Source organism: Dromaius novaehollandiae, chromosome 4, assembly GCF_036370855.1.
Source record: "Dromaius novaehollandiae isolate bDroNov1 chromosome 4, bDroNov1.hap1, whole genome shotgun sequence".
In the NCBI taxonomy this organism is placed as follows: domain Eukaryota; kingdom Metazoa; phylum Chordata; class Aves; order Casuariiformes; family Dromaiidae; genus Dromaius; species Dromaius novaehollandiae.
The window spans coordinates 44,754,115-44,768,405 of NC_088101.1; the positions used below are offsets into that span (position 1 = coordinate 44,754,115).

A 14,291-nucleotide genomic window follows, 5' to 3' on the forward strand; every position below is an offset into this window, starting at 1 on the left:
ATCTGACCTGGTCTTTTAGAACGTGTATGATCTATAGCTATTCTTTCTGAACAGTTGTTAATACCCTAACTAGTCTTCCAGAATTTTTCCAAGATTCCAAAACTTAGTGTAACTGAATATTAGCAGGCCAAAGATAGTCCTCCAGGGAGTTCTTTAAAGATCTACTGACTTGGTCTTACTGAGAATATGCTTCTCCCTTACATACTCTGTTCAGCATCCTGCTTGGTTATTCATGTGCTAGAAAATACTTTCTTCCTCATACAATATAGTTCACCATCCTACTTCTTTCCAAATATAAACCAGAAAGCTTTGCTGCATATTTCAGTAGCATCCTTATTAACAGTGCATTGTTATTAATAATGTAAAGCTCTGATCTCCATCACAGAGTGTTAAGATTCCTGTTGTTCCTACTGTACTTTAAAAATGGTAGATAGCTTAAGGGTTCTCATTTTAAGTTTAGAAAATAATATGATAGTCTCAGCTTTCTTGTTTTGTCACAGAAGTGAAAAAGTACAAAGTTACTGAAGTCTTGTAGGTAGAATTGTCTGAGTGTGGGGAATTTCTTAAAAAAGATATTTGTGTATATACTTGCTGGTATTTGCTGCTGATTTGCTGAAAAGAAAGATTCAGAAAAGCCAGAACTACTTGAAAATTTGAATCACATTCACCAAAGAGAGAGAGAAAATGGATCTGAAATCTGCTGGTAGGTGATTTGTCTGGGCAGGGAGTACCTGAGATCTATTCCCATTTTAATTAGCATTGTTAGCTGACGCCAGAATATCCAGGAGCCTGGTTATGGGTATGGCCTGGGAATGCAAGGGTATTCCTCTGAGACTCAGGCAAGCGCAAAACCTTTTTCCATATTAGGCAGAAATTTGACCTTCATCTCTGATGACTGTGCTCATCTCCGAATGATGGAAAACAGGCGAAGGGAATGGGTATAAAGGAAGTCAACAATTTATTCCACCTACTCAGGTCTATGAATGTTCCTGAGCTCTCTGTGAATCTAATCTTTGTCTCTAAATCCCTTATTAAAAGAGGTTAGCATGTGTGAACTCAGAATGAAAGACTTATTTGATAGCATGTAAAACACCCCATTCTACCCAAGATGTATGTATGCATCTATTTTTATAGGAACACATTCACTTAAGTTTTTTTTTCACGTTAACCAGTAAGGAAATTAATGAAAATTCATTCAAGGCTAATTATGAGACTTGAACTGTGTGTAAAACAAAATTGTGTGTTAAAACAAAAAAGCTGATTTGTTGAGCCTAATTTTATCTTTGCTTTTAGTGGCATTGTATCTGGGGGAAATAAATTTGAAAGGAAGCCAATGAGTTGCTACCCAGCATAAAGTTCTTTATGACTAATCAGAAATTTTTCCCAGATAATGATACTCTAACTCTAAAATCACAGGTTTGGCGGGTTTGTTTACTTTTTATATAAGGAGTAAGGGAGAGTAATGGAGAAAAAAAGAAAATTTAGCTTGGGATGAAGCTAACCAACAAAACTGATAAAGGAGGAGGAAACTTCTGAATCTTCTGAACCCTGGGTCAACTACCTTTATTTGCAGTTCGTCTTGGAGCTCTGAGAGTGTTACCTATATAACATGTAATTTTGAAGTGATGTGAAGCCATAAACAAATTCATGACATAAATCATGCTGGGAGGGGAGAAATCGGAGGGATAGTGATTCAGTGATCCTAGATACGTACAGTGAGCATGCTATGAGAAACAGCACATCAGAGAGTTTCTGTATGTCCCAGCTCTGCAAAATGCTTAGAACAAGTTTGCGTTTGCATCGTTGCAAACCTGGAGCTGATATGGCACAGCACGATAGGCATCTTCCAAAGTTTTCTAGCAGTAAGAAAGGACAGTTGAGGGTTCTGGAGAACGGCTGTGAAGGTGCCTTTGCACACAGTTGCAGTGTCATAACCCTGGAATTAAACTGGCGTGAGGAAGCTTCTGGACCAAGTTGGCTTTGAAAGACAGTAAAGTCAGAGCAAGCTGACCTTTGGATATTTCTGTGGAAAAACATCAAATAGTCCAGGACTGACAGTCAGGACACAGAAAGATACCAAGTAGAAGTGTGTATGCACATATAAATATACGATAAGTGTGTTTTCAGGTCTGTGAAGAAGAGCTTTGCTTTGCTAGCATAGTGCTTGCACCCACTGGTAGCTGGTGTAGTGTTCAAGGTAGACTCACAGCCAGAAAGTACTTGTAACTTTTTTGCAGATGATGTATCCAGATCATTTGGAAGGCTCTAATCTTGGGCACGCATGCATGTTGTGGGACCTTGGATGTGTCTCACACTATGTTGCAAGTATGATTTTCAGGGCTGGTATTACCAAATGCCAGGAATATCAAGGATGTTCTCCTAGAAGATGTTATCTCCGTTATCTTCCTGCCTGTAACTAAGCAACCTGTAATTTAGGAAAATAGCTATTGGGTTGCAAAGAGTTATTAAAGAAACTTTCTGAAAATTGATTCATTATATTATTATTTGGTGATGGAGGAAGATGTCTTACAGGCTCATCTTTTAGGTTATTTGTTAAAAGGCTAGGTAAACAGATATGGAGCCTTGTTCCCTATAATTTCATTTGTAGAAGGATTTGAATGTTGAAAATTTTCAAGTGAGACTTTGTGTCCTTTAAAAAAAATCTATATGCAAGTTGCTCTTCAGCATGTATGTTTTTGCTTTTATCAGTCATCTTTCATGGGCTACTTTGACATAGTCTAAACTCCTCTGAACTTGTGTTGAAAAACTGGATGACTTCAGAAGTTCTGTGGTCTAGAACAGATTGTGATTTATTAATATGTCGTGACTGGCTTCTCACCACAGTAGGCTGTTGAACATAACGGGATTTGCTCTGTAAGTATTCTTCAGTACCAGCAAGGGTTCTCCGACAGCAGCTGTGTTCTGCCCCTCGGGTTCTATGATGCAGCAAAGCTGCTTTAATTTAAGGATCACCTGCTATTTTGCTTATCCTTTGCCCTGTGACCTCAGCCAAATGCATTTGTATCATTCTGCAACGGCGCTGTTTGAATCTAGCGGGACGCTGGCGCTTCGGCGGAGCGAAACGGCCAGCGGGTTACCGCGGCGGGACCGCAGGAAGGCTGTGCGGGGTTCAAAAACCCCAAAACCCCAGAAAAAAACCAAAACCAACCAACCAACCAAAAAAAAAAAAAAAAGAAAACCAGTGTGGCGATCATGTCAGCGGTGCCGCCGGACCCGGGCGCGGTGGCGCTCGCTCCCCCGCCGCGGCCCGCGGAGGGCGGTGGCGCCGCCGGCGCCGCCCCGCCGCCTCCGCCCGCCCCGGCGCCGCCCCCTCCCGGCGGCGGCGGCGGCGGCGGCGGCAGGAGCGGGTCGTCGGCTGGGCGCGGGCGCGGGATGCGGGGCGGGCGGCGGGTGCGGGCGCTGCTGGCGCTGTGCGGCGTGGTCGCTGCCTGCCGGGCGGCGGCGGCGGAGCCGGCGGGCGGCGCCAGCCGGCGGCGGCGGGTGAGCGCCGAGGAGGGCATCTCCTTCGAGTACCACCGCTACGCGGAGCTGCGGGAGGCGCTGGTGGCCGTGTGGCTGCAGTGCCCCGCCATCAGCCGCATCTACACCGTGGGGCGCAGCGCCGAGGGCCGCGAGCTGCTGGTCATCGAGGTCTCCGACCGCCCCGGCGAGCACGAGCCCGGTAAGGCCGGGAGCCCGGTGAGGCCGGGAGCCGCGGCGGCGGCCGCCCCCGGCGCTGCGGTGCTGCGGGAGCCGGGGGCCGCGCTGCCGGCGGCGCCCGGGGCCCCGGTCTGCGCCGCGGCCGGCCGCAGGCGCGGGGCGGGGCGGGGGAGCCGCGCGGGGCGCCCCGCAGCAGCCCAGCGTCTGTGCTTAGAGCTGCTCGGTGGCTTCTGAGGCGGCTGTGCAGGGCGGTGCGGTTTCTGCGCGCCCCCTTTGCACCCACGAGCGTGCGTTTTTGCCAGCTCCGGTCTCAGAGCGGGTGCTGTCATTTACGTCTGCACTTGAAAAGGCTCAATCCCGAGAGGTGCTGGCTGCCCGAGGCCTGACCGTGGTAAAGCCGCCTGCGGTCAGGTCTTGCCCTTCCCACCAGCAGGTTATGGGACAGGCCTGCAAGCCTGAGATGTTTGGCTGGAGATGGGGGTTTTGCAGAGCTTTGGGACTGGCTCCCTGCTGCTAGGGCTTCATCGTGAGGTTTTTTGACCGGAATCCAGCCTTGCTTTGCATCTTTAGGGGACTTACGTTTTTACCGACTGCATTGGGGTTATTGATAAGAGCGTTAAAAATTAGAGATCGTGGGATCGTAGGACGTTAGGGAGACTGAGGAGGAAGGCAGGGTAACAAAGCATGTCTTGAAATGAAAAAGAATCATAGACATCGCAGTGGAATTTGAAAAATTTCTTTGTGGTGTGTTGCCATCTTGACAGGAAAGGTGATATGGAAGGTAAGAATTAATCCAGCACCCTTATGTAATTTACACCCTGGAACGACGCACCCTTGTTATTGTGGCTTTGTGTTATTGTCGGTATTGGACAGTTGTTCCAGCGTATTTATTTGGCCAGCTGAAACAGGGAGAAAGAGAGAGCACTCTGTGCAGTCTGAGATGGGGAGCGCGCTCCTTCCTGGAGACCTGCTCCTTCTCCCGCCGACGTCAGCGATACGGAAAGGGTTTGCCGTTGAGTCCCGGCAAAAGAGTCCAACTTTACATCAAGGAATGATAATAAACAGCAGAAAAATTTCCTTTGGGTTGAATCCACATATGGCTACAGTGAATATCACAGACGTTCCACATTTCCTAGAACATGCTCAATCCCTCTCAAAAGGAGCCACGTCTAGACAAAAAACGTCACATCTTTTAGTGTCCAAATCACATGTCGGGGAATGTGATGAGTGCTAGCAATCTGTAGTGGCAAACACTGAAAATCCTTTTTTTTTTCTAGAGGATCACCTGGGGTTTGAACCAGAGCAGATTGTTTTATTTAAATCTTCAGTCTGGTTCTGCAAGGTACTGAGTATTTCTTGAAAAGTGGAGAGCTTCTGCAGCTTTGGTTATCTGCAGTGGCACATGAGAGGCACTCAGGTTCTCTTAGGAAGGGCAGCGAGCAGACCCCATGCCTGGCTATGTTCAACGTCCTTTGAAATCACTGTAAAATGATAATTTTCACTGATAATATGTGTGTGTCTTTGTTCCAGAATGTAAACACCCAAATATTATGCTAAAGATTGTATTAGAGATGTTTTCTTCTTAATAACATACCTTTTCTTCTACTGTGTAGTAAAATTTAGCACTATTTATTTTCATATGTGAGCTTTTCTAAAGTGTGTAGTTAAAGACGTGGAGCCTTTTAACAACCTTGGCAGGAAATACAAGGCTAATTTTGCAGCTCTTTGCAGCTGAGGGGTGAAATTCGTGCTCATTCTGAGAATCCACCCTTGATTCTCAGGGCAAGAATATGAATATGGATATTTTGTGCAATTACAGCTTGCAGGATCAGGACCTATCTGGTTTATCTTCATCTATTATTAAAGAATGATAGAGAAATGCACAGACATGTGCATAAATATATACTCACATATACATATATGTGTGTGTATATACATCCACATATATACACACACACTTTTTTTTTTCCTCCTTTCTTTGTGACAGGCTAAGGACTCATTACTCCTGAACATATCCTGTTCCTACAAGATCTCCTAAGTCATATGGTTTATTTTTAAATATGTGTATGTATAAGTGAAATATATAATGTGGCTCATGGGTGTATGATCTGTAGACAGCCCATGCTTCTAGAAGCGTGGTAAGTATGCAGGGATGCTACCTGAATTATTTAGTGAGCTGCTGTGAAAAAACAACAAAAAAATCTGTCCTCTTAGTGAGGAAGTTCATGATTAAATTATATTTTTGAAGAGACAAAGGAGTATAAAAATACATTCTCTGCTGTTCTGTTTATGTTTTTGCATGAAGCTGAACTGGAAGTTTGATTGTAAATGAATACTGCACATACATGCATACATTATATAATCATGGATGTTGCATGTCCATGCAGCAATGTGTGAATGCATTGGTCATACACAGACATATGAATTGACTTGTATTTTAAATGGTTTGTTCTTTGTGGAAATAAATTTGTGGGCAATATTTAAAAAGAGATATGTGAGAGAAATGTAAAGGAAAATTGCCGAAATGTGCTTTAGATTACTAAAGCAACTGGAATGAACCCTTAAGGCCTCATCTTTTGCTGGGATAAATATATGTTAAGAGGATTTTTTTTAAAGCCCTGATAGCACTTCAGAAACAAGAATGGCTCCATATGAGTAAGTCTGATTTCTTGTATAAGCATATGAAGTGTCTTGGCACATCTTTGAAACACAGATTAGTCACTTGGAAGACCAGAATGACCTCCGAAGCTATTCCCAGAGACGTGCTAAATGTCAGAAGTGTGAGAATGCCAAAAGTTTCTGATCATACGTTAAATACTAGGGAAATGTGCTGTCTTTTGTGTAAACTTGAATACCTGCATCTCCCTTTTGATTCATGCCAAAGTTTGTTCTGATACTTTGAAATTTTATTTATTTATTTATTTTTGTGTGGCAGCAGTTTCTTTAGGCTGATAGTGCACTCAAATAGGAGAACATGGCCTGGGAATCACTGATGGAAAAGAAAGTGTTGAATAAAGAGAAGGAAAACCAGAAGATGAAGATGTTTGACCTTTAACAAATAGTTTCATACTGAGGAAGCTGTTCCATGCTGATAACCTCACTTTTAATCAGTGAGGACTAGAGGTTAAGGCAGAGGAAGATTTTAATGAGACTGTGCCAGTGATTGTGTGTTAAAGGCATTATCTGAACCTAGACTGGAAGTGATCAAAAATTTTGGAGTGGCTTTGATCAAGTAAGAAAGTATGATTTTTGTCCTCGTGCTTGCCAAAGAATTAGCAAAGTTGACAGAAGATAGCAGACAGCAAGGCAAAGAGAAGGAGATTATGGCAAGTTGATGATGCACCTAAGGAAAACAAAAGAACAGTTGGTACTAAAGCACAGATTATTTCTGGGACAAAGAAAGTGATATTTTACTTTCATTCAGGTGCAGGAGAATCCGTACTACTTTTGAGAGTAGCAAATCAACTCTTGCTTTGGATATCTGATGTTCTTCTGAACGAACACCTGATAGATGCTGATCTCTTGAGGCTTTTTTTTTTTTAATGACTATAAGAAAGCTCATTTTTGGCATAAGTTTGTATCCTTTAGTAGCAATGAAATATATTCAGAACTGATTAATGCAGAAAACAGTTTTTGCACCGTTAATGTTCAGCCATTTGTTTAAGGTGTGCTGCCACTTCTGACCCAATTGTACCATTGATTTTGGTGGTGCAAGCTCAGTCCTTTCTGTTCATGCTCCACTTCTAACATGTGAAAATGAAACATTCTGACACTTTCAAGATTCTTAGGGGTTTTATTCTTTACATGAAAAAGTTGTAGCCAAAAAAATTGTCAAGAAATCCTGTGGTAATGATTATTAATCAATTGGTTACGTTGTTACAGATATAGGCTCTGGAAACTCCTTTTGCATCAAATGGAGGGGAGAGAGGACAGCTGAAAATGTCAATTCTGTGACGACAAAGTGCTCTGCAGATTTGTGCCATTTTCATCAAATTGTTCGTGTTACAGAAAAGCAAAAAGGAATCCTGAAAAATATTGCAATGTTGGCATTTTAAAAACAAAATATTTTTCATTTTTTCAAAACAGCATTTCATTTAGAAAAGTTTTTCAGTTTTAATAATTTTCTTTTTCACCCTTCCCTCAAAAGGAGTTTTAAAAAAGAACACTTGAAGAAAAAGGCTTATTTGTAGTTGAGTGTTATATCTGATTCTCTAGAAAATGGTATATTTGGACTTTTCAGTTTTCAACGACAACAAAACGTAAGCCAGTGAGATAGGTCTCAGTGATGAGGAGTGAGCATGTTGCACGTGAAGTGTGCGTTTGCTCAGCTGCAGTGCCAGACTTCTGTGAATTTGCTGAGGTGACACTCAGCTACGTTCATCTTTGGGACTGTCACTTGATGGAAGACCCTCCTCGACACCACGAGGAAGTGCGTTGGGTGGGTCACTGGTGGTGCTAAGCCTAAGAAAGCTGCTTGGCTTTCTGTACTGCCCTCCCCAAAGCAGCCCAATGTTAGGCGCTCAGTTTCTGGCGTTCCAGCCCTGCCTCACAAGATCACCGTAAGCGCTGCAGCTGTTTGATCCCGCAAACACACAACTAAAGGACAGACCAAACAAAAGCGAAAATCATGCATCTCCTCTATATTAATGAATGGGGAAAACCGAGGTCCGTCTAATCCAGAAGTGATTGTCATCACCGTCACTGAAGTGCTCCCTCTTTCAGGTGTGGGCACAAGCCATGTGATCTCATCCTTTCCATGATAAGGTGGCAGACTGACAAGTTCATGGCAAAAAAATGGTTACACATGATGTTTGTATTTCACTGTTGCACAGAAGCCCATTTTTTGATTTTTTTGATGATTTTGTAGATTTAAGGGACTCTGCAGCCATTCTAGAGAACTGTGAGCAAGTGCTGCTTTCTGAAAAACAGCAGCAGCAAGAGGAAACAAATGTGTAGGAAGATGCAGTGATTTCAGCACAGTGTGGGCAGCAACCCGTGCTGAGCTTCCTTAGAGCTGCGGCACAGGGGAGGGGGGGAGACGATCCGATATCACCGTAGGGCCTTGTGGTGCTGCTGTGGTCCACGCAGGAGAACGTTGAACTCGTGTAGGCAATAAAACATTTTAGCAACGGTGATGTTGGAAAGCACGTAACTGTTCTCTTGGTTACAGTGATGTCATCAGATGCTGCTGCTCTAATTTTATCATTTACAGCTAGTTGCACTTAATTTTGTAAAGCTTCTTTTTCTCCTTCTTGCAGTTTAGAAGTAAAAATCCTGTGAGCTGTTTGAGTTCTATTAATATCTCCTAGTTTGGCAAAAACATTAATACAAATTGACTATGGCAAGAGCTTGTTAATAAAGCTGGATATTAGAGAACAAATCTGATTTTTGCATGTTTAAGGTTTAAGCAAGCATCAGTTTTTTTATCAATGGCTACTTGTTTAGCATTTTTTTTTCTGAAGGGAGATGCTGAAGACTCTGGGACTAGTCTCTGGTAAATGACTGCAGTGAGTTCATATTCAGCTGTGTTGCAGGGTACTGCAAATGCTATAAAGGTATGAATATAAGGAGACCGCTTTGTATCAGAAGTACAGGAGATGCTAGTCTGAGCACACTATGCTCTCCTTTCTCTGTCCTCTGCTGTTCAGCTTGTCTCCTCTCATGGCTTATGCTTGCAACCTTCTTTAAACATGTGCTGCTCTTCAGGCAGTAAGACAACAAAAGTACCTTCAGTTTGAAATTTGATAGGTGACTAGGGCAGCTCTTGGTGTCTCCATGTGTATGTATGGGTGTATAAAATAAAATACAGAATAAAAAATGGTTAAATCCTAGTAACAAGTCTAACTACCTTTTAGGTAGCCTTCTGCATTCGGATTTTCTTTCTTTGTGCCTCAGGGAACAGATTTCCTTTCGGGACATTTAAGGAAGTTCTGCCTTTCCCCTAAAGCTTTGCTGGGGCTGGGCTGCAGACTTAGCTGCTGAGAGTGCCGAAAATAGAGGGCAAATCTGAGGCTAGTTGTGCCTCGATCATACTGTGGAGGACAGAGCGGCTACAGCTCGCTTCCCAATGAAACCCCTTTTGTGCTGTGGGCCCGCATATGCCGGTTGCTCTGGAGTCTCAGCGGCAGGGTTTGGCCTAGGTGGTCTTTTGCAGCAGGGTTTTAATGCTGCCTAAGGCCCATGTGGGATGTCCAGTGTCCTTATGAGCTTTTCTAGGTTGCGCAGGTCTCAGGAGTGCTATAGGATTTGCAGGCAATAAGATGGGTGTCTGTACATGCTGAGCAAGTTTTAAAAAGGCATTTGTTTCATTTTTGAATAACTTGAATAACTTTGTATTCTTTATAATTTCCTTAGTAGCAATAAATTTTTTGAAAATAAAAGATTTTGCTTCTTTAATATGTTATTTCATAAGTAAAAAATTATTTTCCTGATATTTGTAAATTCGTCTTTTCTTCCTATGTCATCTTAAAGCTCAATTTAAGATAGAGGTACGGAATACCACGAGTTAAATGTAGTGCTTGGAAAACTCTGGTGAAAATCAAGGAGATGTGGTAGGCGCATTTATACCTCACGTTTGCAGCTAGTTATTAATGCCATTCATGTTCCCACTGAAGTCAATGGAAATTCACAGTGAGTACAGTTAGGCAGCTGTGTTAAGCAGTCTCTGCAGTGTTTCCTAGAGATGCAGTACTCCAAATTGCTTTGCTGGCTGAGATATTTAATCAATTCCATTTTTATTAGATCGTTTGAAAAAGGATTAAGAGAGGGTTTGTGCTACCTGGGAAAATACTGTAGGTCCCATCTACTGTATCTAAGAAGTTGATGTTTTCTTTTACTTGATGGAATAAGGAAAAGGGTACACAAACTGTAGCAAAAAGGGCTCCAATCTTCATAAAGGTATATTATAACTCCACTGAAGGTGGTAGTTGTTTTATTTTTCAGGCTTAATTAAAATTAGACTGTTTATGAATGTTAGCCTGACCGTGCAGAATTCCTTGACCTGAGTCAGTCTGATTTTGATGATCCTGCTCCTTTTGAAAGAGTTGATTACTTTGACTTAATTTCTTTTAAAGAGAACAGTTATCATCATCCTCCACATCTGCAGAATTCCTTAACAGTTTCTAATGAAAACGAAGTGAACTGTTTTATTGTTGCTTTGGACTAAATGGATATTTTATTATGGTGAGGTTAATGTGAACTCCAGAGCATTAGTAAGAAATATATAAAACACAATGATTACCTAAGGTTTTGTGAGGCATTTTGTTGAAGGCAGTAAAATGTAATCATGTGATTTATCAAAAAGTGACCTTGCCATCATATAAATAATTCTTCATTCACTTCATCCAGGAATAGTTATTTATATTTCTATAATCTTGTGATCAATATCTCAAGCCTTTAAATTATGCAGAAGATGAAAAATGCGAGACTGGCCCACCTATTACATAGTAAGCACAAATTTTTGTCCATAAAAATGGAGTCACTACTGTGTTCAGTCAGTAATTTATCATTAGAACTAATTTAGAATTAGTTGTGTGTTCATTCCACCTAATTTTTGACTTTTAAATGGGGTATGTGATTTAGAAGCCTATGTGCTATGCATGCCTATTCATGGTATAATCTCTCTTTGCTGTTTTAGCAGATAGAGCTCTTAGGTGTGCTGCAATGCCCTCAGAAACTGTCTGTTTTCTCCACTGAGTATAAAAGACAGACTTCTAACATAGGCGTTTGTGCAAGAGCTTATGGTTAGACGTGATGAATCCCAGCCTTTGTGTTTCATCATATAATATACCTTGTTTTGTTTTATATGCTTACTTTGTGACGCGTACTGTTTATGAGCTGCATTTGGTCTTAGTGGATTAATTTAGATCGTTAATTCTTCATTCCTATTTAATTCGTGTCCCTTTTAAAAAAAAGAGTCCATAGGTCACATCTTTTTCTGGCCTACAGATTCTTTTTAAACAAAAGCCTCATATCTGTGTTGCCTTAGATGCTTGGTTAGCTGTTCCACTGAGGTGGGAAGTAAACTGGAAAGGAGGTTTGTAGGTGAATTCTTTTAAACCTCTATGGATTGAACAAAAAGTGAAAATTGCAGTGTGTACTTCAAGGCTTCTGAGTCAGTTAATTAAAAGGATGAGTAGTAGATTTGAGCACTGAAGTACAAGCTGTGTTCATTTTGGAGTAAGTTGACGAGTGACGTGTTGAAATCAAGAGCCAGGATTCACTGAAGTCAGAGGGATCAGGACGTCACATTGGAAGCTTAGTTTCTGGTATGCTGAGGCTAAATGAAGAGACTAAAGGCCTTTAGAGTTAAAAGGTTGAAGAAAACCCTCCTAAGTAAAATGGTAGCACAGTTGGTGAGTTTTATTTGCAGTATGACATGACTCTGAGCTCATTTGACTGCCATAGACCTCTGTGTTATCTCAGATTTAATATGAAAAGTTGATGCTGCATTGGGAATGGGTTAGGGGCTCTGTATGAACAAAAAAGCTAGAATAAGGCAGGCGATTCACTGGGATTTGGGATTTTGGAATCAGACTTCTGCCACATTATGGAAGACCAACTACATGTGCTGTGATGCTACCTGTGCTGGCCTAGGGCATTGAAGTCATCACCTTGCCCATTCCTTTCAGATTTACTGTGACTGATGAGGACACTAGACTCTCGAAGTATGGGCTTGGTCCATACCAACCTTCCCTTTCCAGCAGAGGTTTCCTGCAATGTGCTAACTTTGCGCTAGCTGAATCATTACCAGCCAAATCTTGCCATGACAGCAGCAAATAACAGCACAATTATCAAAGATTGTGGGTTCAGCTCATTATAAAGCCAAGCTGCAGAAATGTGTGCAAGACCAAGTAACAGGCAGTCTTATATCATAAACCTATGATGGCTAAGACAGCAAACATTTGTTTTTAATTAATTCTTTTTCCAAAATGAGACATTTGTAACTGCATAATCTAGTAGCTGTTTCCTAGTATTCATTCATACTGAATCATGTGCAAAACTGACATCCTTGTTTACGCACAAATTAAGTCCTGGGGAAGCAGCGGAGATAATCATTCTTTGTGTGGAACTGTTCATTATTGTGGAACATGAGCTGCCTGATCACAACAGGAGAAAGGAGAAGCTCTGGCTGCAGAGTCTGCCTACAATGAGAACAGCCGTCGTATGCCTAGATGCTTATCCTAAAACGTGGATCTGCCCTAAAGCTAGTGAAAAGAAAATGTTTTGGTCAGGTGGCATATATGGCTGCTCGGCCAAGATTTAGTGAGATGGTTTCTTGGCAGAGGCATCCTTGCTGACATACCAATTCAATGATCCAGTAGATTTTTCAGTATGTAGAAAGTCTGGCCTTTGTTGTATGAGCTCTCCAAACAAAAAGTCATGCAGGACTTTGCTGCAAGAAATACAATTAAAGTTTGAAAGAAAACAAAAAAGCAAAAGTTTGGCGACATTTTAAAGCTCAAAACTTTTTGCATAGTCATGTTTGCTATATCACAGTAAGGGATTACTAGGTAACAAGTGTGTGACTTATTGTGTATTTTTTCCCTCTGAGATTTCTAACTGTAAGACATTTCATTTGAGTGACATCCCTCAAAATTAAATCATGCCCACCACATGATTAGCTTTGAGTTAGACATGGCAGTTCTTCAGTACTGCAATGTAGTGAATACGTGAAACTATATTTCTTGCACACTTATCTTTCAAAATAAATAGTATAGCCTTTTTTTCTTTTTTCTTTTTTCTTTTTCTTTTTTTTTTTTACTATGGCAAACTGAGGGTTTTGTGGTTTTGGCTAGCTCTGTGTTTTGGCTTATTGGACAAAAGAGTGGTTTTAGAACTGTAAGCAAAGATGGGGTGAGTCTAAGACCTAAATATACTTATACTAAGTAATAAATATTATAATAAACTTATACTAAATAAGACCTAACACTCTTTACACAGGCGAAAAACCTTTTACTTCAAAGGGAGCTTTACGGATACGGTAAGGTGACTCTCCATGTCAGATCTTCATTTGATATAAACTACACAGTGGTTTAATTTCTCCTCTCACCCAGCTGCTGAGTGTGCTCAAATCAAACCAAAGTCAATGGGAACTGTATGTCTGTATCTCCATTATAAGCAGAAGGCTTATAAATCCTAATCCTTGAGCCTGCCTGTGTGAATACCCGTAAAAAGGAAGGCTTAACGTGACTTCAGTGCTGTAATAGCTTGCAGTTAAGGAATGAGAAATGAAAAGTTTACTCCTTTCTGAATAAAAGTTCTTTCTTTCTATTTTTGGTGAATTCAGTACATAGGAGGTTGGCAAGAGGAAAAAAAGTTGTGGAGTTACGGCCTGGGCTATTTTATGTTTCAGTTTTAAACAAGGTCATTTCTTTTAGTAAGCTGTTTCACAGGAAAAAAAAGTTGGTCCTGTGATGCAGGATGCCTTCTTTCCTGGCTCTGCCATGTATTCCTCATCTTTCTGGATGAGAACGCTGTAGCTCAGTGCCTCAGTTTCTTATCTGTGTGATAGGGAAGATTATACTTCCATGCTTTGGAAGGTTAATGTGTGGCTGTGCTATGTACCCAAAATACAGACCTGATACATGGCACGTGGTTCAGTATTTCCTCTGCCTTTGAGGCACAGCTCC

The 14,291-nt window shown here is 41.5% G+C and overlaps 1 protein-coding gene across 1 annotated transcript in view; it reads left to right on the forward strand.

The window, feature by feature from the left end:
- Window positions 1-3,323: 3,323 nt before the first annotated feature.
- The window catches only part of CPE (carboxypeptidase E), a 61,600-nt gene continuing 50,632 nt past the window's right edge, over window positions 3,324-14,291 (forward strand). Inside the window, exon 1 of the mRNA XM_064510935.1 lies at window positions 3,324-3,682. Coding sequence (XP_064367005.1) covers window positions 3,394-3,682 — 289 coding nt within the window. The 5' untranslated portion in view covers window positions 3,324-3,393. The remainder of the gene's footprint in view (window positions 3,683-14,291) is intronic.